We start from the raw sequence: 18,723 nt of genomic DNA on the forward strand, positions 1-18,723 counted from the left end.
CCTTCATAAATAAGATTTTTGTAGGTTATCATATCCCACATCCTTTCAATATAGAATCAATGAACAAGCATACAATTATCATGGGCTAGTAAGGCCGTTTCTGTACAATTGATAAGCTGAATGTGAACTTGTCCAAAAGTTCAACAAATATACCACAAAAGTTAATGCATCCTTAGTTTGTAGAACTTTTTTTCTTTTCTGGAGGAGATTCGAGAACAGGTCTCTCAGATTCTATATAATATCACTCAGGGCAGTGTTTCCTCCTTTAGTTGGGTGGTTTATAATTTTGAAAAGGTGGGGGGGGGAGCCTGATTCCAATCTTCAAAAAAGTCATCAATATTTATATGTGCATATACTATTTGTGGTTATTGGTGTTACGTATTATAATGAATCCATCATATTATATATTATAATTAATACCTGGATCAGAACTTGCGCCCATCAGCTCTGAACCTTGTCAGTTTTCTCAAGTATCCTCTAGAGCAGAGGTGGGCAACTATGGCCCCTTTATGACTTGTGGACTTCAACTCCCAAAATTCCTGAGTTAGCATGGCTTGCTCAGGAATTCTGGGAGTTGAAGTCCATAATTCATAAAAGGGCCATAGTTGCCCACCCCTGCTCTAGAGCCTAGACCAGGGGTGTCAAACTCCCAGCCCACAGACCAGATGCATGACATGCTGGCCACACCCACCCCGTTTTAGCCAAGGGGAAGAAAGTTGTGGTACATCACATGACGACAATGTGTTGCAACACCCCAGCTCTAGACTGATTTTATGGTAGGAGTCACAAACGTGCAGCCTCAAGTTATTTTCTTAGGCTGATGGATACTTTGTAGGTTCAGTGCTGTCCAGCCAGGCCAGGATGCCCTGGAAGATGCACAGGCTGGGCCATGGAACCATACCAGGGGTCTGAGGGGCCTGGGGTCAGGGATTGAGTGGCTCACCCAGATTCATCCCAGAGGGACTTGGGTTCAGAGTTGGTGCTTTGAGACCTGTTCTGAGAAAGTAAATGTTGTTTCTGAGGCTGGTGTGGGGTTTTTGGGCAAGGGCAGAGGAAGGCAAGGCTTAGCCAGTAAAGATGGGATTCATCATCCTTGTTTGATGGATTTGCTAGATTGCTAGTCATTCATTCTGGGTAAATCTTGGGGGAAACAACCCAGTAATAAAACCAAGTCTAGGGTCTCTGGTTTGAAAAATATTGCTAGGTGTCGCACTGAGATACTTTCCGTTTTTCACCCAGTAGAGCAGTTCTTCTGAAACTTGGCAACTTTTAAGATGTGTGGACTTCAACTCCCAGAATTTTCCAGCCAGTATGGCATCTGGGGAATTCAGAGGGTTGAAAGTCTCACATCTTAAAGCTGATGAGGTTGAGAAGCACTGCTTTAGAGACTTGTAACAATATATAAAAAAGATTCAGTCTTGCAGATTGATGAACTTCACACTAATGAACTAATTCTCCTCCAGCACTTGGGAGGATTTTAGATGGAAAGCCCTGCTTAATGTCAATCTGCCAAGTTCTCTATAGGAAACTAATAATAGTATATCCAGGTATGTGCATCCTATGCCTCTTGGCTTGGTCAGCATATGCATATCCCCTGTACTGTGAGAGACTATTTAATTTAGGTTTTCCTGTTAAAGTAAAAATAAGAATCCTTTCTGGCAATCCTTTTTTTCAGTCAGTTCTAGTGATATTGGTTCTGACTCACAAATCTGGTGTGTCAATTAATATTAAAAGTGCCTCTAGAATTTTTAGTTTGCCCAGTGTACATTTTTGTGTTGTGTTATACTCAGCTTCCAGATTCTAGGCATACATCAATATGTTGATTTTAACAGCACCAGCTACAGACAAATTTAAAACTCGTCTCATGGATGTAGCCACATGAAGGGTTAAATTCAATGGAAAACCAAGCTTGGAACAACATTTGTTTTAAATAAATCTATTTAAAAGAAACTCCTTTTCTCCCCTTCTACAATACAATATAAATAAGCATTAAGATTATTTTAAAGCAAGTCATTGTAGATTGTAGGTTTTTTTTTAAAACTACCTTGTTGTGCTTTTGAATAGAGAAGACATCATCTGTTCCCCTGCTGGCCCACATTACATTTAAGTAGCTGGATACATGCAGCATGAGACAGTGGAGTCTCTGCAGCAGCAAACAAACAATTAAATATTAATCTACTGCACTTTTCATGATAATGCTTGTAGCTGAATGGAGCCAGAATGCAGTTTCTTTACTATTTTTTTAAGAGAAGCTTGTTACAAAATGGACTCCCAGTCTTGCTCAACTATTTAGGATAATTGGCTGAAGCATAAAATCAGTAATGCTAAACTCTTCAACCTAGTATCAAAATCTTCCTTAAAGATTATATAAATGCTAATTTCTTTATGCACATTCCTGGTGGCAGCTGCAGTTTAATGTTTATGTTTCTTTAAAGAAGTCTTTAATATTTATGTTTCTTTAAACAAATATTTACCTTTACAAATCTCTGTTCCTAAATTAATGACCTAGATAGAAATGTGCATGTATATAAATGATTGTTCAAAAGAATTTGGTGAGTTAAATAGACAGCTATGTTAGTTTATGATAGCCAAAAATCAGGAGGAATCTGGTACTCCTTTTCAGACCAACATATTTTAATAAAGGGCGTTAACTTTCATGAGCTGTGGCTCACTTCACCAGATGTATGAGGTGAGTAAATTGATCAATTTTGCCACCTGGATATGATGCAATGAGCTCATGAAAGCTAATGACCTTTAATAAAATATGTTACATTGAGAAAGGGTTATCAGTCTCCTCCTGATTTTATACAAATACAGAATCCGGTACAATATACTTGTTTGCCAGAGCTAATTTCATGTAGTGGTTATGGCATCAGCTTAGAAACCAGGAGGCTGTGAATTCTAGTCCTGCCCTAGACAAGAAGCCGGTTGGTTGAGTGTAGGTGACCTTGGGCCACTCATTCATTCTTTCTACTCTAGGAAGACTGCAAAGACAAACTGTTTCTGAAAATCTTGCCATTAAAAGTGCAGGTCTAGTCCAGGCAGTTGCCAGTAGTCAACACTGAATTGAATAAATTGACTTGGTTGAACACCAAATTGCATTTACATCAGTAGAATTCATTTCCATATAACTAAGGACAATTGTAGAGGGAAGTGATTACCAACTCATAACTACATGGTATTATCAAGCCAATGCAGAAATACTTTCATACAGAAGAGAAAGGATGTAGAATCCCCAAATTTTGCAACACTTCATCTTGAATCAGGATAGTTCATAAGCTACTTCATCTGATTCTGTATCCAGCTCATCAGGTAAAGCTGAACTCAAAACTGCTATAAGGACTGAGAAAGGCTGTGCTTTCAAAGTGTCAGAAAGCAGCCCACTGGTGGGGTTTTGCTCAGCTTGTATAAGACTATTCAGCTTCTTTAGGGCCATATTGCAAGCCAACTCAGTAGAAGACACTGGTAGGCTACCACCTCAATAAAGGTCACACACACTAGGGTCAAGTGTAATGCGGGGACATGCCTGATTTCAGAATACTCAAAGAAGTTGGTTTCTCAGGTAAGCAAAAAGGCTGGCAAGTGAGGGAACCCAAATCTGGCTGCCCTCTTGAGTTTGCAAGGCTTCAGCTATAGATGGAGGTAGAAAAAGTAGGAACTGTCCAAGAAGTGGAGAGAAGAGGTTTTTCTTCTCATGTGATTTCTGTATTGAAGCAAAGATATCAGTTCAGAAAATCCATTCTTGAGAAAAATGGAGGACACACAAAAAGGGAACCAGAACCTTTCTGTTACTTCAGAAATTTCAAGGAAGAACGGATGAATTATCAACGAGCTTATGCCTACTGCTCCGATAAAAAAATATGACTTTGAAAATATAATTTTTGCTATATATACACGACTTTTACCAAGGTCCAACAATCAGAACTGCGGTTTCCAATCTTCGTTTAGAAAGGTCATTCTTGGAACCTATTAAAACCATTTGGCTTTTCTTCAAACTGGGTTCTTTTCCAAGACTCCTTGTAGTTCATAAATGTACCAGTTTTTACTAAGAGGAATTGTTCCAGCAGTGTTTTTGACCATAATATTAAGTGTGTGTAATTGCTCTTTGTAATGCAGTAATCTAAACCAAATACTTGATTAAAAAAAATAAAGATTTGGAATAGCAATGCCATGGTTGCCTTACCTATATTGGTCCACTAAATAATAGAAGCAATATAAAATGGATTCAGCAAAACCTACTTTTGTATTCCATAATGATTTTGTTAATTATGTATGAGATTTCTTTCTGCCTCACTGATTTTAATCTCTTATCTCTGGCGTCCATTGAAGGCTGCAGCAAAACCAAGTATTCAAATCATACTTCAGTTGAATGTGGAGAAAGACAACCGTGCTTCTTAGAAAGGCGCTTTCCCTCCCCTACAGTAAATATAAATCTATAAGCTGAATGCCCTTTTAACTGTTCTTCCTTTCTTGTAAGACTTGGACTATCTTGCATGTTACGGTATAATCACATACAGATTTCTTCCTTTTCTTAAACAAAATGTGCTTTTCAGTGCTTCAAACTTCAATGAAAAATCAATACCAGTTACTGAAAATCAAAGCAGCTTCTTTAATGTAAAAAAAGTGATCTCTTCATCATTCTGCAAATTTCTCTAGGCCTGGGGTTTGTGGGGGGAGGGCCTTCCTCCTTACAACCAGATGTTGAATGTTCAATTTACCACACTGAATACCACATACAATGTTAGTTTTGAACAGTTGTTCACCTACAGTAATACTGGTTATGTACCATGAAATGAGTGTTGATTATTCACCAGTTTCTCCAGGATTTTGTGATATTATCAAAATGCATTTTCTTTAGGAAACTCTTCTGCTTCTTTTTCTTACTCAGGATTACCTTGAAATAATTAGTTACATATACTAAGTTTCAGAGACAAGTAAGGCTTTCCACATGAAATTTTATTTTCAGATGTTTCTAACTAGTAAGACAGTGCAGATGCCCAAATTTACAGAATATTTATTAAATGTGAAATCCAATATATAAAGGTTCATACACTACACTATTAGCTGTATTTTACAGGGAATACCCACAGATATTTTTGCTGTTCATTTCATGCTATCAAACTAAATGACAAAAATTTACTATCTCCATAATTACCATTTATCTAAAAGCATTCTGAAATGTATAATATTGTATCAAATGTCCCATAATCTTTTTCCAACTATCGTTAAAATATATATATTTAGTTAACTGTGCTGAACAGAAAGGCATTCTTCCTGTCCTAAACTAGGGTGAACCAGCAGTTAGAATTTCTTCTACAAAAACCTACCCTTTAAGAACACAACGTTGTTTAAGCAGATACCATATTTGGAAGTGATCTTGGTCAAGAAAAATAATCACAAGAGCAGCACATTCCTTTTCACTCATGTGACTGGGAAAAGCAAGCAAACAAACTTGTCTTAAAAGGTGGGGCAGAAATAGATCATACAAATCACAAGTGTGCATGCACACAGGCATCACCATACCATACCCTTCTCTTACAATCTGTTTAAAAAGTCAAATGATCCCTGTAAGGGGAAGCAGAATAACATGAGAATGTATCTGCAGAAGCTTCTAAGTCTAATCACTTTACAAGTCTTGTCTGCTGAGTTACAATCTTAGGCAAAACATAGCAAGGAAAGGGACTGGAGGCAAAAGGATATATAAGTGGGATTAATTAGAAAATGCCACTGTAAAGAAGATTCCAAAATCAGGGATTTAATTTATGTAAAAAATTACACACCATGCCCTTACCCAGTAGCTTTCTGTGGAAGCCTTGTCCTAACTATGCACATAAAATTTCCGTACTGGATGTGGCTCTTACCTTTCATAAATATGCAAATAATTCCTGTAAGCAGACATTTTGATGTTTATTTAAAATATTTTTATTCCACTTTTCTACTTAAAAAGTATTCAAAGAGGCGAAATCAATTGAGTCAACAAAGTCTTGCATTCAAACACTCATTTGCAGATGATGAAACAAAATACAGTTTAAATAGTTTAAGGTTTCTAGATTGCAGGTTGTATCCAATTAAGCTGATTATTCTGTAAACCATTGAGTCTGTTGATTTGGTGGTTTATAAGTAGAATGACTACAGTAATTTTATTTCTGCTGTAAAAACAAACACCTCTCCCAAATTTTTAATTAAGTGGAAGCTTCCGTGAACAGAAAAATACATGCTTTCTGCAAATTTCTTCTCCCATTTAACTTTCTACATTGTTCCAAAGTTTTCTCCAATTCTTTGGAGTGCATTTGGTGAGAAAGAGGTTTGACGGGTTGAAGCACCAAAGGAGAATTAGCAAAAATGCTTCCTTGTATCTCACTAGAATCTCTGCTGAATCAGAGCCTCCCCTTAGAGAACAGACACAACTGGACACATCTTAAAACTGCAGTGCTTTACAAACTTATCACTGAAGGTTTTTAAAACCAACAGACTTCTTTAATGAAATGATTATGTATAAATAATAGTCTGGGGCCATGAAAGCAGGATATATATTTTTCTTATTCAATATGTACAGAAAAGAATTAGACAATTCTATTTATTTAATGAAGCAGTTAGAAAACATGTATATAGTGAAACACATTTTTTAAACAAAGGCTTGCATTCCTTCTAAAACTGAAAGTGTGTTTTTCTGATTAGCTTCATATTCAACTTCTTCTCCAGAAACTCAAGGCAGATAGCTAATAGTCTCATCTCCAACTTTCCCCCCTAACAATAACCCTGTGAAGAAAATTGAGTTGTGAGAGACAAGACAGGGAGGAGGAAGGAGAGTCACCAGTGAGCTTCTACAGCTGAGGGAGGATGGATCTGATCTGTTTCTCCCTGGTCCTAGCCAACAACTAAACCACTGCAACACACTATTAAATATAGTAAGAATTAATTTTTCCCTATATGAAAGTGTCATCAGGGCTTTTCTAAGAAATTTCCCAACATAAGAGTATTTCAAATCAAAACCATATTCTTACTTTTCTCTTTCCAGTACTTCAAAATTAAATGTTAGCTTTAAAACAAAAACATAAAAGAGCCACAATATAGCACAAAGAAAGATGTCACTGTCTAAAAATGAAACAGTTAACAACTCTCAGTCTATTCAACTTAATGTTTTGAAAAATATGAGTATTTGACATTTTAGAGAGAATGTCCCAGGGTCATCAGTAGATGAATTAGCAACAGAAAACTTTACTGAAAAAGCTGCCACACTGGCAATGCCCTATAGGTAATAGAGACAAAAAAGTCTGAGATCCATTGGATGCAACTTCCAGATTCCTCAGACACCCCAGCACTTGGAATGGGGTACAAAATTAGAACAGTCCTAGAATTGACATATATTTTCTTCCTTCCATTAAAATCTAAAGGAAAGAAAGTTTTAAAAGCCATTGAGCAAATTAATACCTAATATTAATCTTCCCTTCCATTTTTTTCCTCCTGGTTAGTGAGACAAGCAGTTTTAGGAATTGGCTATTCCTTTATCAGTAATTCCATCCCTATTGCCATAGACACCCCCCCCCCCAATTATTCCAATTTCTGGGAATGGTCTGCATGCTTTTAAATTTAGAACTCTGCTCATATTTTACATTGAAAATTGGTTTTTGTACAGAGGGGCACGCTTTTTCATAGGACATTTCTAAACTAGGAATATTACATACCTACCGAAAGCTCCAATTATAGAATACTACTAAAATTAAAACTACAGGAATTTGAAAGTTATTTTGTAACAATTCATATGGGTACCAACAGTTAAACACTTTGAAATCAAATGTGATGCTCAAACTGGTTGCTGTCTTCCAAGAAAACAGTAATCAATGCTGAAGGTGCTTGAGTAATTATTTTTATGTAATCATGAAAAAAAATGGGAAAATAAACTACCCTTTCTATGCGGTGAGCTAGATTAAATCTATACTTCTCTATCCAAGAGTTCTCATATTACAGAAGTACAATATTTCCCTTAATTAAATATATATTTGTATTACTTGGTTGTTTTCAAAAATGTAATACTGTTATCCATCAGTCAACTCAACTCTTTTTTGACATGACATTCCAGAAGATCATAAGGTTCTTAATATCACCAGGAAATGGTGGAAAGGAGGAGGGGAAATCTAAAACACAACAGAAGAAATTTTAATCTTCATTCTAAATCATTTTTCTTTTCCTAAAAATGAGCAAAAAAATAGCTGTAACATCCCACTCCTACCTGAAATATTTTGAACTGGGATTGTACTATATAATGTTCATGAAGATTATTAACTGACTTTATTTATTAAGTTGAAAATGAAAATAGTAGAAATTAAAAAAAAATATGCCCATCTGAAACTGTTGTTCTATATGCAGAAAACAATCCCCCACCAAAATAATTTTGATCTTGATCTTTAATCAAATTACAATATTTTTAAAAAGCAATGTACAAATAAGCAATAAACAACAAAGGTAAGCAAAAATGTTTCACAAATGAGAAACTAGTAGAGAGAAAGTTGCTCCAAATATTTATAAAACTTTGTATCTTCCTTTGTTGGTTGGTTGGTATGAATTTTGCTGCAAGAGAACAAATGAGTATGTTATTAATCAAAGATGCAATTGATAATGATTAAGAGAACAGTAAGTCAATCTGACTATAAAAAGCAACAAAAACACGTTTAATTCAGAGTTGCACAGAACAGACATTCATAAATTGGATTATTGTGAAGCAGAGCAGGGAATGCAGCTTTCATTAATTCCTCCCAATAGTCTTGAAAATCCATACTAAATGGTGAAACGTCTTTAAACAATTATATGTGAACTAGCATCTGGGGGTGGGGAATACTGTTTCTTCCTAGCAGAAACTAGGAAAAAATTGCTATCTTCTTCCTCTACAGAATATCCCTCTGCCATTAGAAGGACCCTTCTGTTCAGACAGACAATTCTGAATGCAATCTTATGAAAGAAGTATAAAACGAAGTTCAATAAGCATTTAACTGTGTTAAAGCGATTTCGCTTACGGCATCATCACATTAGATAAAGACTCCTTCAAAATAACAGTATACACGTGAATTGGAAATATAATGATACATAAAATAAGCATGTTTTTACTTAAAATATATACAGAATGAAAATTGCTCTACTTTTACAGAAAAATGTAATATAATTCTAAAAAAACTTCCCAGATTTTAACGATTGAAAAATATGTTTTAAAAAAGGCATCCTGTAATAATTTTTTCTTGATATCTTGCTGATAACAGTGGCTAATATAAATAATATAAAGTAGAAATTCATTACTTCAAGACTTCAGGATTTGCAATATTGAATAAGTAAATTTAAGATATTATGATAGATTTATGTTACCATGTCAGTAAAAATGGTGCAATGTGTTAAATCAAGAGAATTTCTAAGTGACAGCATCGTCACAGAAAAATAGTATTTTCTTATTTCAACTTCCCTCAACCACTGGAAATGCCAAAACAGCTGTTCCAGCAGCTGTTCCTTACAAAATCTTACAAACTGATTCTGGTTGGAATAGGTGGTCCTACAGGTACCCAGGTGTCAAGCCAAGAAGTGCTTTATAGATCAAAATAATTATCTTAAATTGAATTCTGAAACTGATCAGCAGCCAGTGCAGGCCTTACAAAATTAGTATTGGAGCATATAATCACTGGGAGCTCACACATACGGATGCCTTTTAACATTACATACAGAAACCATGAAATCTTATTTTACCTACCAATCGGATAAGCTCTTCTTTGATAAGCCTAGTGATTTCTGCCTTTGCTTTCTGAACAGCCAGTTCGTTGGCACCTGAAAATGCAAAGGAACTCCCCATTAAAACATTTGATTATTTAAACATAATCTTAAATAGTCTTAAAGATTTTAAAATAATACATAAATTGCATGTTAAAAGTATACTTTAAAATTGATTAGTATCATTTTGTACTATCTCACAATTGTTGGCCAGAGTTGTTAGGAGTTAGGCAGCCTACACTTTGTACAAACATACAGATAGATAAATAAAATAATCAAAAGTTATTTTGCATGAAGATGTACTCATCTAAGTAAATATAAATAACAGATATAAAGCAACAGCTGTACCAAGTTTCTTATGCAGCTTTAAAAGTCTCCTTAACTTTAAAAAGCATATTCCCTAATGCTATACATCTCTGGCAACTTTTTTTTTCACATTCCCACAGCATGGAAGCCTAAAAAAATTCAGACTCTTTTAAAAGCAGAAAGATGGTGTATTGGCTGTTTCAGATCATTTCAAAGAGAGTGTAGTCCTTAGTTCTCAGTTCAAATTTACATTTGTCATTATATGTATAGAAAATAATCAATTAGAGAATTGTTAGAATTTAAAAAAAAACTTGTAGCCAAATGATTGACTAGTCAGGCATTGCCAAAGAGGAAAATAGATACTAATTTGCTTATGAACCTGCCACCATGACATAGCAAGGTTGCAATTTACATTTTAGAGGTACATTTTCTATGGGTTAAAAATATTTTCATTTATTTCTAGGGAATACTATTGCTACGATCCCCCACCTCTGGGCTGTGGCTCACTACTGAGTTGGGGCCTATTCGGAATTGGGCTGTGTGAGTGGCTGGCTGGAGCTCACTCACGTGCAATTCAACTTACATAAGTGATGGACTGGTGGATCGCTGGACTGCCACTTTTGCAAGTTGAATTGCATGTGTGCATGCTATCCCACAACTCATGCAAGGGCTACCAGCATGCATGCGCCAGCCCGCCACTTGCAAACCCAGTTCCCGTTCCCTCCACCAGCTAGGCTACTAAGCAGCAAAGGTTGGGGACCACTGTACTATTGCATAACATAGACCTGGGCATTTTACAGATCTGGAGCCACATCTAGCTCGATTGTCCCTGTCCGGCCCACATAAGGTCAATCAGAAATTAGAAATCAAGTGTAAATAAGTGTATGTCAAGCATGCAATAGGACTACATTGCTTTTATTTTGAAGGCAACTGCTATTTTTTTTCAATTTACATATACGTGTGTGTGCCTATGTACTTTTGGTTTGGACTCCCACAAGAGTCCTACTTTCTTATGTGGTTCCTTGTGAAAATTAATTGCCTGGCATAAATGAACATGTATGTAATTCATTTTAACACTGCAAGCTACTTTCTTAGAATTGTTAAAGTTTTCAAAATAGCCTACAGTGCTTAATTGTTTTATTTATAAGATTCACTTTATTTTAAAGGAATAGACTTTTGCAAAATATATTCAGCAGTCATACGTTTTCCATCAATAATTACCTCATTCCATAAAATATTCTATCTTTCCATTCCTTTTACTGAATACATTTACTCTTACTGAAAAATGAGAGAAAAGGAGAAAAGCCAGGAGGCAGAGATTGTTTGTTTTTTCTCCAAATATTTAAAACAAGAATATTTTTGTGATTGTAGATATTAATTCCTTAGTGACGGGTAGATTTAGAGTTATTTTAAAGAACAGAGAGCTCAATGCTAATTCAATTTGCAACTATTGGACAATATCCGAATAAATGATAAGAGCTGTCTTTCTTGAAAGGCATCAAAATAAATGTTTCAAATATCATACAAATAAATATCTATCTTGCTTTTTATATTGAATGGTCATTTTAAATACTGATAGAAAATTCTACCAAATCAAGGTAATTAAAAATGTTAACATGAGCCAAGTTCCGTTTGAGGGTAAATAAAACATAAAAATGTTCCATACTATATGGTCCATACTATAAAATAGACTGTGTGCCATGCGCACACATGGATGTGAAAATCCCTGAAATCTCTTCTTCAAATAGCCACTTTCCCTATTTATTACACTATTTCTATACTACCCAATTCCAAATTGACCCTAGACACTTTACAATAAAACAAACATAAAAATAAAGCACTAAACCAAACAGAATAAAGCATCAATTCCATAAAACTTTCAAAATAAAAATTACATGTTCATAAAAATATTAAATGCTAGCTTATAAGCACAAAAAGATTTCTCCTGTTGCGGTAAGTTCAGTTTCTTTGTATTTACAGTCAAATATTACTCTCGGGAAGATGCAACTAAATCTATTAAGTTCAGTGAGGTGTAGTTATTCTGCTTGTATCAAATTCATACTTGAATATAAATCATAATATATCTGGAACAGGTTTTTAGTAAACAGCCATTACACATTATCCTTTTAAAAAAAAATAATTTTACTAAAGTGCAACAAGGAAATGTACAAGGAACAAGTAAGAAATATCCCCAGGCCTCTTACATGTTACTCAAGAGGCAAAAAATAACCGGAATTGATAAAAATGAACAGAAACCATAGAGCTATTCAAGGATAAAAGCTGTGGTTCATGACACCAAGACAGAGTAACCTATACATCGGGTTACAAGCTAGAAATAGCTTGTGTCCAAGCTAGAAATAAAATAATCTGTTACCAAGCTATCACGGGAGTCAGAAAAAAAGTAAACTCTATAGACAAAAACAAGTTTCTGCAGAAATAGACAGCTGAATCCCTAGCTGCCTCTCATGCGGGAAGCCAGATTCTGTTATCTTTCAACAGAACAGGGAAAAGATATGTTTTGCTCCCTAAGACTGTATGAGTGGAATGTAACTTGGCTGGTACAGGAAGATTAAAAGGACAGCTGCTGTTTAAAGCACCATGCACTATTTCAGCAATTGGGCCAGCAGGGCTGGATTTTGATTTTCATAGGCATGTTTGGGTCAGGAGAGACGAGCCCTATGATCTTTCTGTATCAACAATTGAGAAAATATTAATCGCTACGTAAGGTACTAGTTCCTCATTAGATCGCAAATGTAGCCAGTGCCAAGAATGAAGAAAACAAACAAACCAAACCCGATGCCCTGCTTCTATTCTTTGGTTTGCTCAGCTGGACAGAGCTTAAACAAAAATGACAAAAACAGAGTTAGTTCTCTTGCAGTCAAATGTGCACGCTTGTTCTGCTGAAATGTAAAACTGCCCGTTTTTGTGACTTTTGTCCCCCCTCTCTTTATGTCTCTCTCTGTTTCTGTTGTATCTGCACACACCCTGTACTTTTCTTTAAAAGAGCAAACTGAATCATCAAAAGATTAACCAACAAGGAAATAGAATCTGAGGCACGATTGCAAGGGAGAGCTATTATTGTTTATTTTGCTCAATTTGCTACTTTTCTTTCTTCATAGCCAGTTTTAAGATTCTGGTTAGCAGCAGGGGACCTTTTCCTGGTGGGAAGGGCAATTAGCGTAAACAATGTTCTGAACATCTGCTTACTTAGTTTAGTTTAGTTTAGTTTATTATCATTGCACCTCATACAATGATATCAAACACCATCTTCAGTGCACATCATGACCATGAAAATAAACACAAACACACATCCTTCACCCTCCACACATTGAACAGAAAACCCCCGACACTGCACCAATACTGCAGAATACATGTTTTTCAGTCTATTTGTCCTTGTTTTTATTATTCTGTACCGTCTGTCAGATGGTAATAGTTTAAAAAAAAGGATGAGATGGATCTTTAAGAATGTTTTGAACTTTCTTAAGGCAGCAGGAGCTACAAAGCTCTTCCAAAGAGGGGAGAGGGCAAACAATGATCTTCTGGGCAATGACATTAACCCTCTGGAGTACTTTCCTATCTGCCATTGTGCAATTGACAAACCATACAGAGGTGCAGTAAGTTAAAATACTCTCTCTGCGGTGCAGCGGTAGAAGGTCACCAGCAGTTTTTCATTCAGTTGTTGTTTTCTGAAAAGTGTCAGGTAGTATAATCTCTGCTGGGCCCTTTTGACCAGGGCTGCAATATGAGCACCCCAGGTCAGGTCCTCTTTTATGGTAACACCCAGAAACTTAAAAACTGGCCACTTGCTCCACTCGGTCTCCATTGATAAGCAACGGCTGGATGTCTGATCTGTTCCTTCTATAGTCCACTATAAGCTCCTTGGTCTTATTGGTGTTGAGGACCAAGTTATTGTCTCCATACCACGAAAGCAGTCCACCTCATCTTGGTAGGCAGACTCATACCCCCTGGACATGAGTCCCACCACTGTTGTATCCTCTGCAAATTTAGCAATAGTATTACTAGCGTGAGTGGGAATGCAGCCATGCACATAAAGAGCACAGAATAAGGGACTCAACATGCAACCCGTGTGGTGTACCAGTGTTAAGAATAAGGGCTGAAGAGGTACGATTACCTAATCTGACCCTCTGTGAGCAGCCAGACAGGAAATCCATAATCCAAAGGCAGATTGAATAAGAATGGCCAAGGTCTAGAAGTTTAGACACTAGTCTATGTGGAAGAATTGTGTTAAATGCAGAACTAAAATCTACAAAAAGCATCCTCACATAGTCCCCCTGCTGTTCTAGATGAGTCAGAGCAGTGCGAAGAGTGATGGCTATAGCGTCCTCTGTAGATCTATTTCTTCTGTATGTAAACTGGTGTTTATGAAATGTTTATCATTTCTATGTACCAGAAATGATGTGCCGGCAGACTAATTTCTCAAAGCACTTCATGATGATAGGAGTGAGTGCCGCTGGTCTGTAATCGTTGAGGTTATTGATAGGGAACTTCTTTGGCAGTGGAACAATGGTGGAAGCCTTCAAACAAGATGGAATAGTGGACTGGGATAAAGACCGATTGAAGATCCTGGTAAAGACTCCAGCCAACTGATCAGCACAGTCTTTAAGAACTCAGCCAGAGATACCGTCAGGACTGGCAGCCTTTCTAGGGTCCACAGCCCTCAGAATGTTCACCTCCTGTTCCTCCACAATGAGGTGGGGGCTACATTTGGCTGGTGGTTGTATTTTAGCTGTCTTTGAGTTCTCCACTTCAAAGTGAGCAAAGAAATGATTCAGTTCCTCGGCTAATGAAGCATCCCCTTCAGCAGGGATGACATTGGTTGGTTGATGGTTTGTAATTTGTTGAATCCCTCGCCACACCTGCCTCATGTTATTGCTATAAAAATTATCCTCAATCTTCCCCTTATAATCAGTCTTGGCCTTCCGAATACCTTTCTTCAGATTAGCTCTGGCAACACGGTATCTTGCCCCATCACCGGACCTAAAGGCCTTGGTCCTGTCACGCGCTGGACTTCCTTGGTCATCCAGGATTTCTGATTGGAATAGATCCTAATGTTTATCCACAGTGACAGTATCTGTGCAGTGTTTGATATGGCACAAAACAGTTGCAGTGTGCTCCTCTAGGTCAGGGTGGTAAAAGATGTCCCAATTTGTGTTCTCAAAACAATCCTGAAGTTATTGGGAAGCATCTTCTGGCCAAGATTTCACTGTCTTTATTATAGGCAGAGCCCATCTCCTAAGAGGGATGTATGCTGGTGTTAAAAGCAGTGACATATGGTCTGATTGTCCCAAATGTGGTAATTGTATAACCGTATAGCCATGTTTGATGTTGGTATATACTTTGTCCAATATGTTTGCTCCTCTAGTAGCACACTTAACATGCTGATAGAATTTAGGGAGCACTGCTTTTAAATCAGCTTCATTAAAGTCCCCCGCTATGATACGCACAGCATCAGGATACTTATTCTGTTGATTACTAACAATGTTATACAAGAATCCCAAAGCTATGGTAGTATTGGCATCAGGTGGGATATAGACTGCAGTAATCAAAACCACGCTGAATTCCCGTGGAAGATATATGGGTCTACATTTAAGAGTCATATATTCCAGATCTATGGAGCAGTGGCTGTCTACAGTCTTTGTATTGATACGCCAGCTTTTGTTCGCATAAAGGCTTAAACCTCCCCCTTTGACCTTGCCAGAATCTCTACTCCTGTCCTGTCGGTGAGCTATGTAGCCTTCCAGCTCAACAGCTGCATCTGGAATGAGTGAATGAAGCCAAGTTTCTGTGATTAGCAAAACACAGCAGTTCTTGATGAATTTAGTCTTTGCAATCTGTAGCCTTAATTCATCCATTTTGTTAGTCAGAGATCTTGCATTGGTAAGAAATATACTTGGAATTGAAGGCTTGTGTGGAAACTTACTGAGCCTAGAAAAAGAAAACCCCAGCACAGCATCCTTTCTTTCTCTTCCTGTTCCTCTTTCTCCGCCTCTTCCTCCTTCCTACAGGGATAGTGATCCATGGCTTCCCCAGAGTCCTAGCTGCTTCCTTCGGTATGTTATAAGAATGTATAAAATCGTCCGTAATAGCCTTTTCACATTTCAGTTCAATTTGTAACAAGGCTTGCTGACTATAGATGCTCCTTGCCCCACAGGATTCAATCAAGGAAAGGATCCAAAACACACACAGAATCATACAAATCATAACACACCATACACTGAAAGAAGGAGCGGCCAGCCGCAGCATCCATGTGCGCAGCCAACTTAACATGTAAATCGCGAAATATGCAAAGCAATGTTCAATTGCAGATTTTTCACACCTAAATCTCTTTCCCAAGCTTGGTGCCATATAAGATATAGATTAACTTTCTTAATTTCCTTCGCAGAAAGATGGGGTATTAGTCAACTCACTCTAATATGCAAAAATATTAGTCATACTCACTCTCAATAGCTAAGTAAATTTTTCTTTCCCCCTCCTTGGGTTCTTTGCCTGGAGGAAAATAGGTTCCTCTGATTGTAATGGCAGCTTCAGAATATTCACTTATTCTGTGCAGTGCTTCCTTTGAAGTCACTTTCCATCTAGCAGTCTGCAAAAGAAATTTAAATTTAAAAGTCAAGTGAAATTCTCAATAAGATGAATTCCCTAAAGTTGCATGATAAAATCATCAGATACCTAAAATCGCACCTACATATTTAGGTTCTGTTCACTAGGAAAATTAAATAAGATACATATACATAGCATTTTATAAAAACCATTAAGCTTGATTTAATAAATTTATCTTTCTGGAAACACTGTTTTGAGCTAACTTTTAAAAGTTTTGCATTTTTTCTATGCCAGAGTTCATCAATACCCTGCTATCATGTTGTTTTATGGCTTCATCTCAATTCAAAGAATAAAATTTTGCCCCACAGGTTTTGTGGGCTTCATTTACTAAAGACAGACTTTATTTATATAATTATTTATTATATATTTAAGCAGTTTGCAGCCAAACAACACAATTTGGAAGTGTTAAAAGGCACTATAGAGCTTTATGCTTGAATGCATGAAAATGGATTTTGTATTCCTATTAAAGTTTATGCAACAGTCTGGTTAAGGGCCATATTCTGGGCATGTGTGCTGTCAAAGGGCAAGCAAAATAAAGTAAAACAACTTGATAATGAGCCAGAGTAATGTAGGGTGCACACTAATAATTTTGCCATACTAAAAAATGCAAAGAGTAGGGACCACTCACATATCCAAGTTTCTTTGGATATTAAATAAGCATCTCCAAATATCATATTACAAACACACCTGATATCCTTGCAATATTTTTCTGAATACATATAATACTGGAGGCTGGAATTCTAGGAGAGCAATTGTAATTTCCAAGGACATTTTTATTACCAATATAGCCAAAATGATTTATGTGCTGTTGAATGGCATCCAAGTGCCCCTCACTGGAAATGAAATCCTTTGTCTTTCAAACACCCCACCATTCTCCATATTTTATTTAGGATGAGAGTATATTGACAGCCAGGCTGGCTCAGTGGTTAGGTCATCAGGCTAGAAAGCAGGAGATTGTGAGTTCAATTCCTGCCTTTGCCAAGAAAGCGAGTTGGGTGATTTTGGGCCAGTCACTCTTTCTCAGCCCAACCCACCTCACAGAATTATTGTTATGGGGAAAAGTAGAGGACAATATTCTACTTAAGTTAGAAAATCTGAAGGAAACTGAAGTACAATTGCTATAGCTGAGCCACTTATAGTTCCTTCCTTCCTTCCTTTCTTTTCTTTCTTTCTCTCTTTCCTTCCTTTCTTTATTTCTTTCTTTCTTTCCAACTACCATTTTTTTATATTGCTCATTTCACCTCTATACAATTTGCAAATAAAAACTCTAACATAGATGATTTCCCCTCAGTAATGAAGGGAATAGCAGGACGTCCTTCTCCAAAATTTAGCTCTGCAGACCCTCATTAGCCAGCAGGAGAATGTGGAGACAGTGTCAGGCTATCCATATAACTGAGGTGTTTTCTTCATTTAGTGACACTGTTTGCAGAACTGTTGATTAAATAAAAGATCCTTCAAGGTAACCCTCATTGGATGGTGCTAATTTTGATTACCTAGTCAAGATCCCCAGGCACAGATACAAGATTTGTATGAGATAAGCCTTGGTAGAGACCTGGTTTCCTGTCACTGGTTTTAAAATCATCTATCATGCCCCTTTCGGAATCTGATTTGGAGGGGGAGGCCAAGCAGCTGACAGGGAGTGGGAGTGTGGCTCCGTTGGCTGTGGAAGGAACTGGGGAAGGGCAAAGTCTGGCTGGGCAGAGCAGGGAAGAGGTAGAGCAAGGCAGAGGGAATTCAGAGGAAGACTCAGGGCCACTCCCTATTCATCCTAGGGCACACAAGGAGGAATGGAGAAGGGAGCAACATGAGTTGCATGGCTTATGGGGGAGGAAAGGGCCCTGATTTCCTTCATTAGCTGCAGCTGGGAACACAGTGTTTAAAAAGGGAAGATATGCACAGCAAAGTTGTTGGAAGCAAATCGTGAATTTTCTGGTATTGTCGAGGTTTATCTGGGGTCCTGGCATCTTCCCAACTGTGTGTGTTTTGCTGGCCTTTTAAGTCTGCAATTCCTTATCCTGCCCTATCAAGTTAATTACTGCAGCATGGTTT

The 18,723-nt window shown here is 37.1% G+C and overlaps 1 protein-coding gene across 2 annotated transcripts in view; it reads right to left on the reverse strand.

Moving 5' to 3' along the window:
- Positions 1 to 4,935: 4,935 nt before the first annotated feature.
- Positions 4,936 to 18,723, reverse strand: part of DDX46 (DEAD-box helicase 46) — a 42,154-nt gene continuing 28,366 nt past the window's right edge. For both annotated transcript variants that reach the window (XM_026687158.2, XM_087955293.1), the window contains 3 exons: positions 16,513 to 16,657; positions 9,731 to 9,804; positions 4,936 to 8,568 (listed from right to left, as the gene is read on the reverse strand). In XM_026687158.2, the coding sequence (XP_026542943.1) occupies positions 8,521 to 8,568; positions 9,731 to 9,804; positions 16,513 to 16,657 (267 nt within the window). In that variant the 3' untranslated portion in view covers positions 4,936 to 8,520. The remainder of the gene's footprint in view (positions 8,569 to 9,730; positions 9,805 to 16,512; positions 16,658 to 18,723) is intronic.

This window comes from Notechis scutatus, chromosome 2 (assembly GCF_049901735.1).
Source record: "Notechis scutatus isolate UNSWTSFEM ecotype Mainland chromosome 2, rNotScu1.2, whole genome shotgun sequence".
NCBI lineage: Eukaryota > Metazoa > Chordata > Lepidosauria > Squamata > Elapidae > Notechis > Notechis scutatus.